Source organism: Austrofundulus limnaeus, unplaced genomic scaffold (assembly GCF_001266775.1).
Source record: "Austrofundulus limnaeus strain Quisiro unplaced genomic scaffold, Austrofundulus_limnaeus-1.0 Scaffold26, whole genome shotgun sequence".
NCBI lineage: Eukaryota > Metazoa > Chordata > Actinopteri > Cyprinodontiformes > Rivulidae > Austrofundulus > Austrofundulus limnaeus.
In genome coordinates, this window is record NW_013952428.1 from 1,083,055 (window position 1) to 1,093,351 (window position 10,297).

The following is a 10,297-nucleotide window of genomic DNA, read 5'->3' on the forward strand; positions in this document are numbered from 1 at the left end:
CCTTTTGTTCTGTTCTTATTGTCAACAGCTGGTTCAGTGGGATTATAATAGTGTTTAACACATTCAAGTTAATAAAAATTTAATGCTAAACAAATATAATACTTATAAAAAGTGATTTAAAAAACATTTTAAATATTTTGTAACATTGTTTGTAGGTTTGCATAGGAGGTCCCCAGCCAAATGCTAATGCTGTTTGGGGGGCTATAGCATGGAAATGTTTGGGAACCCCTGATGCAGCACTCATCATTTTGGGGTTCTTTCAGGTCTAAAAGATCTAAAACATCTGATAGTTTTAAGATTAATGGAAAAAACCAGTAAGATAAATAAAATAAACAGTCAAACCTTTGATGGCTAGCATAGCTCTATGTGTTATACTAACGGCAACAATTGTTGCCGTGCTTACATTCACTCTCCTTACAATCAAAAGATGCATGCAGGCAGAAAATTCTCAATATATCTCAGCAGAAGACTCTTTAAAGAATATATGTACAAAATATTTAAATTCTATGTGTTTATTAAGATATTTTACTCACTCCTTTTTGTACCAGTTTGAGATAGACATTTCCCTCCAGCAGTGCAGGCAGAAAGTCAAGGGGTGTGGTCATGTGACCATTCACACACATGAAATTGATGTAACTAAGAGTAGACAGACTATTGTTTTGTTGTAAAACATAAATTAGCTGCCCAAAGCCAAAATAACAGTTTTAGAGCTTTCAGAAGTAAAACAAAATGTCTGAAAACAGGTTTCATGTTTTTGTTGAACTCTTTCTTTCACCCACAGTCTGCTAAGATGTTCAACTATGCTGGGTGGAGAAACGCCTGCAACTACATCTTCATCGTGTTTGCTGCGATTTTCATCATCACTCGCCTCTATATCTTCCCCTTCTGGTACTGAAACCTCTTATAAGTAATGTGTACAGACAAATAATCATTCCTAGTTCACATCTCTGACAAAATTAAAATACACAAGATATTTATTCTAATGAGGAAGAGTCAGACTTACACAATCAGAAACACATTGTTTAAATTATCTCCACATTCCACTAAATGTTGTACTTTGTGCCACCACCTCTTTAATGATCATAACCTCTGTTTCAGCATTATTTACTGTACGTGGGTCTACCCGGTGACCATCTACAAACCTTTCTTTGGCTACTACTTTTTCAACGGGCTGCTGATGATTCTGCAGTGTCTCCACATCTTCTGGGCTGTTCTCATCATCCGCATTGCAATCCGCTTCCTCAACAACAATGTAAGTGATAGTGCTGTAAATCACCAGCTTTGTCACAATATCATATCGATATGTGTGGATGGTGGTTAGGGATGCAAACAATTAATCGACTTACAATTAATTGTCGAATCATGGTTTATTAGATTAAAATTTCTTCCATTCGGTGAATTGAAAACGTCAGTTTAAGCCTTATTTCAGTGTAGTTTTGACTTCATCCAGTAGATGGAGCCACTGCTCTCAGCCTGGCCTTACTTTACCCCGGCCCTGCTGAGCTGAGCAGAGAGCCGTCTCAATGTGGGCTGCGTCATCGCACAAATCTTATTTCATTTTATTTGCAACACAACAATAATAATGGACTAAACCAAACTCAAAGGAAAAGTATCAAAGGTTGTACCGGACTATCCAGCAGTATGACGTGAGCAGGATGGAGCACGGTAAGCTAACTTAGCTAACATTAGCTTCTTGTAGAGTTTCTCTGTGTGAAAGAACCAAAACAAAACAAAAACAGTTAGTCACTACAAATAATTACAGTGAAGTTAATCTCATCTGTGTGACGTAACCCGGCCAGTGAACAAATCAAAGGACCAGTAACTGACGTCAGATCAGTCCAGCCCAGACAGAACCAGAGGGAAGGTAAACAAACACAGTTCCAGTACTCATTTGTATGTTCACCCCTCTCAGGTCATGTTTATACTTTGTTTTTGAGTAAATCTTTAGATTAAAATGTTACCCTGTGTTTAAATGTTAGTTTTACATTTCTCTGTTCAGGGTGGATCAAGTGTTTCACTTCTTCTTTCTTTCCTTTATTTTCAGTTAGTAAACCCAACAGATTCCTGTTTTATTATATTTTATAAATCTGAAATAAAATATCTATGGCAGCACAACGGCTCAGTGGTTAGCACTGACGCCTCACAGCAAGAAGGTCCTGGGTTCGATCCCCGGTTCAGACCTGGGGTCTTTCTGTGCGGAGTTTGCATGTTCTCCTCGTGCTTGTGTGGGTTTTCTCCGGGTACTCCGGTTTCCCCCACCCCCGAAAACATGTACAATAGGTTGCCTTCAGGCCCAGGCCTCCCTTGAAAAAGAGATCTGAGATCTCAACGGGACTTTTATTCTGAATAAAAGTCTGGTTATGTCATGATCAGATTGTGTCCATGTAAACAGTACCTTCGGATTATTTAATCTGAAACCATTTCAATCCGATCAAAAAATTTGTGCATGTAAACGTAGCCACTGACTGTTGCTTCATGGTAAAAATGTTTTGTTTTTCTCTTCAGGAAAAAGTGGACGATGACAGGAGCGACAAAGACGAAACCGACGAATCAGAGGAGGAAAAGGAAGCAGAGGCTAAAAACCACGTGAAGAAAAACGGACCTGTGCAGAACGGTCACACAGTCCACAACAACAACCACAGCAAGACAGAGTGACCCCGCCTGAACAGGAAAAATAATAACTCAGCCAAGGACTCAGACCCCTCAGAGGGGCAGTTGTAACGGAGAGAAAAGAAGGGATGTGGATGGGAGGAAGAGGGCAAGTATTCCCACAAACTAGGAACAGCTGTATTAATAGGAAAATTGACACTGTTACTTGTTCACAAACACATTTGTAGTCGTACTTGTAGAGGACACAGGTCCAGCGGGTGATAGACACTACGCTGAGTGGCACCGCTACCTTTTTTTATTTATCTGAGAAATCGTATCACTGCCATCGTTTGCTGTTAGTCCTAAAACTTTCTGAGACGGGGAGAACACGAAGAAGAGGAAGGTGATGCTGCTTCTACTTTAGCTTTCATGTAATAACCGTGTGCCTTAGAGCCAGCTCGTGGCTACTGAAAAGCCATTTTAAAGCTTTCTGTTGTTAAAGTCGTGCTGCTTTATTCGTTTTTTTTTTACTTTCATGTAGGTGATACAACGGGGCATTGATTTCCCTTTTCTCTATCTATGCAACTACGCATCTGTTCAGCTATTGCAACGTCTTTGCACAAACAATATGAAGGAATATTCAGCAGTAGGACTCCTCCCCCCTCGGTGCAACTCATGATGTTTAGAAAATTTTCTAGTTTTGGTTTTAATCGAGCTGATTTTATTTTGTTCTGATTTCTGCCTCCAGAACGCTCTCTTTTAGAGGTGCCGTTTTTAAATCCTACTTTTTTTTTGTCTAAGCTGAGAGGAACCGACAGAAGCGGGTGCTCAGTACAAATATGTGACCCATCACATCCAAATGAGGATTAAGTCTAAAAGTGGTTTATGGAGAAATAGGCAAATATGGAGTTTTGATTAAAACATTTGCAAAAAGCAAATTTTGTCAAAACATAATGAATAAAAACCTTATCAATGTTTCTTTTGAATGAACTGTCTCAAATTTAATCATAAAACAAAATTTTCGTTTTTTTTGAGCAGTAGCAACAAAAACATTGATTTTGAGCAAAAACGCTTTAAAATTTTGAGATTTACCCTGTGAGCTAGAAATGTTTTGTTTCTTTTAGCTGGGAAATCTCAATATTCAAATATTTTTTGAAGTTTCCTTTTTATAAGGACTTCAAAAATTCCTCATTAAAATGACATAAAATTAGGATTCAGACCAAGTATTATTGGATTATTGTAATCAACAAGACAAATTAAGGCTTATCTCTGGATCCACTTATATCAGGATGATCCAGGTATCAAAATGTAGCTTTTAAAGCAGGAATCTGAAAATGTAATTAGGTCATTCTGACCAAATTTGACTTAATCCTCATTTCGATATGATGGCTCTCATATGTGATTGAGAAATCTCTGTTTCAAGCCCAGACACCACGTTGTCGGAGCCGCCTACAGGAAAATGATAACTCAGCGTAATTATTGTGAAAATGAGTCGTTCTGTGGAAACAGGAGTTTTCTAAAGTAAATGTGATGGACCAGATTTCTTCAATCCACTGCCTAAAAGCTGCGGTTACGTTCATTAACCTGGCTGAGGATTTAAACAATGATCCAAATAGATGCTTTTAAGTATGATTGTGTGCAGGAAGTGAGTTTATAGGAGTGCTCCTTGTTGTTTTGTTTGAGTGAAGTTGTGAAGGAAGCGTTTTATCTTTGTTGCCAAGCTTTAATGTGTATGTTTACGTCAAGTGCCTTAGTTTTGATGAATGGTGAGCTCTCCCGTCTTCAGTGTCTTTTTGTTGTTGTTTTTTCCTCATTTCCTCTTCAGCCCATAAATCCAAACAAGCCCTGCTCCTCCGTTTGATTCCACTCCTCCTTTCTTTAAAAGACGAGCTTCTTTTCATTCTCATTCCACTACTTCTACTAACCTTGACCAACCAGCCACTTTTCTTCCCCAGCAACACAGAAGAAACAGATGTGGCCTAATTACAGTGTTATATGTTTATTTTGTTTTGTTTAATGATGCCCAAGTATTGATATTAATGATAAAACATAATGATTCACAATGAAAACACTTTGAAGTTGTGGTTTTTTATGTGTCTAAAGATGTTCATAAATGCTTGTTCTGTTAAATTGATTATTCGTTAAACAAAACTAGATTACAATACAAATATAGTGTGTGAAATGCAAAATAGAAACAGTAAAATGCTCCATCTGAAATGTGAGGTCACAACACCCCAGAGACTCTCGGCTGGCCTGGAAACACCTCGGAGTCCCCCCAGAGGGGCTGGAAGAGAGGCCTGGGCCTCCCTGCTCAGGCTGCTCCTCCTGCGACCCAAAAGAACAGAACCCTTACGCCTTCAAAAATAAGTACCACATAGATCAACAGGTGAGGAGCCATTTATATGGTTAAGTTTTTGCATTGAAGTGTTTTAAAAAGACTTGGAAAAAATAAAATGCAGAAAATGATTGGTAAAAAATGAATTTCATTGATTACAAAAGTACTTAAAGGCAGGGTGTTGTGCAAAATAGACTTTTTGAGCTTTTTATCATGTTTCATTCCCTCATCAAAAACATCCCCAGAGTGCTGCTTTGACTCATTCATGCATGTTTGAGAAATCCTTGACTTTCCCCTGGCAGCTATGTGGAGCTGCATAAACACTTGCTACAAAGCACCGCCCATTTGTACAAAACTCCTCCCTGGAGCCCAGTCTGCAGTCAAGCTTCTGCCCCCCAGAGCACCCCTCCCCTGAAAGCATTGTTTAAAAATGCTGAAGTGGGAGTGTCTGAAACAGGAGGTTTTTAAAGAGATGGAGGCCAATTTAAAGGTATTTAGATGTTAAGTTAAATATATTTATGTACAGCATTTTCATAACAACTGGAGGTTACAGTTATTTGATTGTGGTATGGAATTGAATGTGCCTGAAAATACAAAAAAACACTAAAAACTGAAATGTTGAAATTACTTAAGTTCAACTGGTTTCACTAAGACAAGTTGAATAATATACGGTAAATCAATTTACACTTTAAAGAAATGTGTAAATTACTCAGTTTGCCCAACCAGTTGACATTATTTAGTTAAGTAAATTCAACAGTTAAATTTTTAGAGTGCACGAACTACTCCTTTTATGACATGTTCAGTCGTATTTAAATTTGTAGCGTGTGTCCAGATGTTAAGTAGAGAAGTAAAAGTATTTTTATGTTTGAATGTAACGTAATAAAAGTAAAAGTTAAGATTTTTTTAAAAGTACTAGGTAAAAATCAGTGTTGTATAAAGTACTGCAAAGTGATACTTGAGTAAAAGTACAAGTATCTCATCATAAAAATACTTGTTTCTGATATATTTTGTACTTAAGTATCAAAAGTAAATTTCTGACACAAAATCTACTTAAGTATTGAAAGTAAAAGTACTGAGTAAAAGTGAGCAGTTAGATTTTCCAAAAAGACATTTATTGGGAGGTGACTTCTCCAAAAACTATATTTTCTAACAGCGTGCAGCTGTGATGGGTTGTGTACAAGCTAATAGTGTGTCAGAATGGTATATATTTATACTTCTCATCCAAACACAATTAAATTCACTCTATCCAGGAGACACAGTTTATCAGGAGAGGATTTTTTAAGCAATAACTTGGAATAAAATAGGAGTAACGACTTTATACTTCTTACCTTTTTTTAAAAAAATGTAGTGAGTAGAAAATACAGATAACTAAAAATGTAACGAGTAAAAGTACGATGAAAAATAATTACTCAAGTAAAGTACAGATAACCAAAATTTCTACTTAAGTACAGTAACAAAGTATTTGTACTTAGTTACTTTACAACTCTGAGAATATGTACTTTTTACTAATTCTAACTGATCTAATAATTTTACCCTGTTCACATAAAATTTAAGACGATATCAAAAGCCTGCCAAATTAAATACCTTTTATTTTTTATTAAGTAAACTAGAAAAGGTGCGGCATATATTTCAGTGTTAATATGTTTGAATTAATGTAGAAATGTTATTTCTATCTGGAAAGTGCTCCAGGGAAATGCGGACTTCCTGGCCTGTGACGTCACCAGTATCTGGCTAATGTTGTCCAGTAGGAAGCGAGAAAGGAAAGCAGCTCGAGCGTTTTAGCTCGGAACGCCATCTTACTTTCAGACGGGGGTTTTAAACGACCAGAGGCGGTGACAGGTCGGAGGTTCGTGTTGGCTGAGGATAAAAGTGCCGTGACTCTGCAGCAGCATCAGTCATGGCTTTTTGCTGTTTATAACAGGAAAAAGAGAGAGCGCGTCAGGAAACACCGCCGCCGGTTGGCCTGAACCGAGCTACCGAGAGGAGACGGAGGGAGGCTGGGTTGGTTTTTTTTTTTTTTTCCGCTGAAAGAAGTTATTGTTTATGTTATTTAACACGGACATGTCCTCTTCAAATCCAGGTAAGGAGAAGTAAAAAGTCACGGTGACATTTTACTCACATTATTACGCTGCTTTTAATCAATTGCGATTCTTTTCTCTCGAGCTTTTCTTAAATGCAACACTTTTCCAAAGATAGCGTGACAGCGTCGGCTAAGTTAGCTTAGCATTAAAGCTAATGCTGCAACAACCTTTGATAGTATTGCACAAGTGACTGGTTGCTAACTAGCACTATATTAGCGGCGTAAGAATAGTAATCTGGTTGTAAAGTTTTATAAAGGCAGCATAAGAAAGATGATAAAACAAAAGCAAGTTAGCTGACTGTCACTTAGAGATGTGTTAACGCGGTCCAGATGTTTTTTATTTAATGTAGCTGTAAGCCTAGCTCTGCTTTCCGCAAACTTTAAGATTAGATTCCTCGTGATCTGGAGCTCATTTAATGTATCTGACTGTGTACTGGAATTGCGTGTAAGAACTACAAGGTCAGTTTAGCTGTTTAGTTTCTTTTACAGAGCTTTGAACCCAGAAGGAAATCACCTGTCAGCTGCTAAACGGTCTCTTTCCGTTGCTGTGTTATTAATAGAGCTGGCAGACCCTAACCTGGGTCTGGGAGCGAGTGGAGCCCAAACAAGTGGTGTGGCGGCGGCACCGAAGGGCACCAACAAAAGACGAGCCGTGTGAGTGTCTCTGCTGCTTTTATCCCCTGTTTATGTTTTAAAACATTTTATTTCTGCACCTCCGTGTCAGTGCTGTACATGTAAATGTGCTGACAGGATCACTTCTGTTTGAAAACACTGTTTCTTGTGTTTTACACAACAGGACAGACATTGATGATGATGACGATGAAGAAGGAGGATCCAAATTGATGAGGTATCTTTTTGTCTGTTTTGTTTTTTAAGCATAAACTTTAGCTCAGAATCAGGTCTAAACTGGGGCGGCTTCCTTCACACGCTGAATAAACAGACATTTCCACTGGGAAGACGCTGCTGTTGGGTCTGTGGAGAAAACACACTTTAAAGAGCACAGTGTTTTGTTTACAGCTCAGTCAGGAACACAGACACAGGTTTGATCACATCATGTATTTGTTTGTATCTGGAAAGACGTGAACATCAAAGCAGGAAAAATGTTAACGTTGCACCAAATTTCTGTTGTATTTTTAAAGAATGGGTTTCTCAACTCCTGCAAACATTACTTAATACAACTAATCTGCAAACAGCAGTGAAGTCATAAGAATGTAATAGACTTTTGTTAAATAAAATGAAAACAAATGCTGCTTATAACCTCACATTTTTGCAGAAATTACACCTGATCTAATTATAAGTGACAGTTTAGTCTGCGACACACTTAGCTTGGACTATTCTGACTGTAATAAAATGTTGACAAATGGCCAGATCATGATTTAATTCCTTATTAAAAATAATGATTTAATTCCTTATTAAAATAATCTTTTTCTAAATAAATAGTTTTATGACCCTATATGTGACCCATCATATTGAAATGAGGATTAAGTCAAATTTGGTCAAAATGACCTAATTACATTTTCAGATTCTTGGCTTTAAAAGCTACATTTTGACACCTGGATCATTCAGATATCATAATTAAATCCATATACATGACTTAATTTGTCTTGTTGGTTACAATAATACATAAATATTTGGTCTGAATCTTAATTTTAATAATGAATTTTTGATGTCCTTATAAAGAGGAAACTTCAAATAAACAAAACTTTACTAGCTCACAGGGAAAATCTCAAATTTTAAGGCGTTTTTCCTCAGAATCAGGTTTTTTGTTGCTACTGCTCAAAAAAATGCTTCAAATTTTTGTTTTATGATTATATTTCAAGCAGTTTTGTTCAAATGATATATTAATAAGGCTTTTATTCATTATATTTTGACAAAATGCAATTTTTGTTAACATTTTAGTCAAACCACTATATTTGCCTTTTTCTCCATGTACAACTTTTGGACTTAATCCTCATTTCAGTGTGATGGTCACATATTCAAATGCGGAATATCTTTTTTTTTTGTGGTTACATTAGATTGATAAATATACTTCCTTATTACACAAGATCAGTAGTTTTACGTTTTGAGACTAGAAATTTAGCTGCAGACATGTTGCTGTCTTTCACGACCCCAGTTAGTGTTTTTACTGACCTGGATCATCAGTCTTGTGTTGATTTTGTCAAAGAGGTGATTTTTTTAGTGATCTCCTTGAAATATTGAACTCTACGTCCTATTTCTAACGGGTGTTGAAGGTCTTGTCATTTCTGCTTATATGAGTGTTCCTCTTTTAAAGAAATTAGAAGGTGGTCATCACTTTTGGCTTTTAGTCATGTGCAGGTTTCTGTGATGGTGTTTCACAGAAACTCCTCCATGGGTTTGTTAGGAGATAATGCAGACTTTTTACCAACATACAAAGACTTTACACAGGGTTCGATCTGGCTTCACATTCATACACATGGCTCCTTTTTAGTGCAACTCTACTAATTTCAGGGCTGCAGGGCATGTGTGAAAACTGTTTCATTAGATAAGATTAACATGTTTGAATTGTGTTGTGCCGCAGCAATAACTCAGTTATTTTTTGTTTTCTTTGTTTTTCGTCAGGTTTGATGATGAAACAGGAGGCTCCAGCAGTGAAAAAGAGCGCTTTGCCAGGTGAGAGGGTAGAAATAAGGAGCAACTAAATGTGAGCAGAGAGAGTCTGTCGGGTGCAGTCACGTTAAATCTTCGTGCCTTTTCTTCTTTTTTCAGTGCTTTTTTTGTTTTTTCATCCTAAACTTTCTTTTTTTATATTTAAATGGTAGTGACTTTTGGGCCTGTGTTTTTAGAAGGCTGGTTTCATTTCCAGGTTTTTGGAAGAAGATCAGAGTTTTGCAGATAAGGAAAAACTAGCCAGGTATGGCATGTAGCGCCGAGGAAGGTTCCCTCTCCTGCTTGTGTCCACGTTGATATCAAATGCAAGGATCCAACACTGTCCTGTCATGCTGGGATCCCAGCACGTTAGCTGCGTTTCCATTGACCATGAAAATGTGCAAATTAGAATTTCGAAATAAATTTGCTCAATGGAAACACGTCAATTTCGAAAAAAATTACGTTTTTCAACAAAATGTTTTGCGCTAGGATGAGGTGGTTTTTCAGCCGTATCTAAATTGGTGTTTTTCGCAAAACTACAATGGAAACACTTTTTTCACATCACAGGAGTCACGTGATCAACAACCGGCTGTTTCTGCTGGTGAAAAAGACGATGATGAAGAAGATAACAGGAAGTARWARDAGTAGTAATATCACAGAAGTAGTATAAAATAGTAAACTCAGCG

At 37.2% G+C, this 10,297-nt stretch overlaps 2 protein-coding genes across 6 annotated transcripts in view; both read left to right on the top strand.

The window, feature by feature from the left end:
- cers2b (ceramide synthase 2b) overlaps nt 1-3,611 on the top strand; it is a gene marked incomplete at its 3' end in the record, with an annotated part of 24,998 nt that extends 21,387 nt beyond the window's left edge. For both annotated transcript variants that reach the window (XM_014004713.1, XM_014004714.1), the window contains 3 exon segments: nt 782-888; nt 1,099-1,252; nt 2,506-3,611. In XM_014004713.1, coding sequence (XP_013860167.1) covers nt 782-888; nt 1,099-1,252; nt 2,506-2,655 — 411 coding nt within the window.
- Nucleotides 3,612-6,700: 3,089 nt separating this feature from the next.
- arnt (aryl hydrocarbon receptor nuclear translocator) overlaps nt 6,701-10,297 on the top strand; it is a 23,775-nt gene continuing 20,178 nt past the window's right edge. Inside the window, exons 1-4 of one of the 4 annotated variants that reach the window (XM_014004710.1) lie at nt 6,701-7,004; nt 7,565-7,658; nt 7,801-7,851; nt 9,585-9,635. In XM_014004710.1, coding sequence (XP_013860164.1) covers nt 6,968-7,004; nt 7,565-7,658; nt 7,801-7,851; nt 9,585-9,635 — 233 coding nt within the window. In that variant the 5' untranslated portion in view covers nt 6,701-6,967. The remainder of the gene's footprint in view (nt 7,005-7,564; nt 7,659-7,800; nt 7,852-9,584; nt 9,636-10,297) is intronic. The other 3 variants (XM_014004712.1, XM_014004709.1, XM_014004711.1) reach the window with 3 other exon arrangements.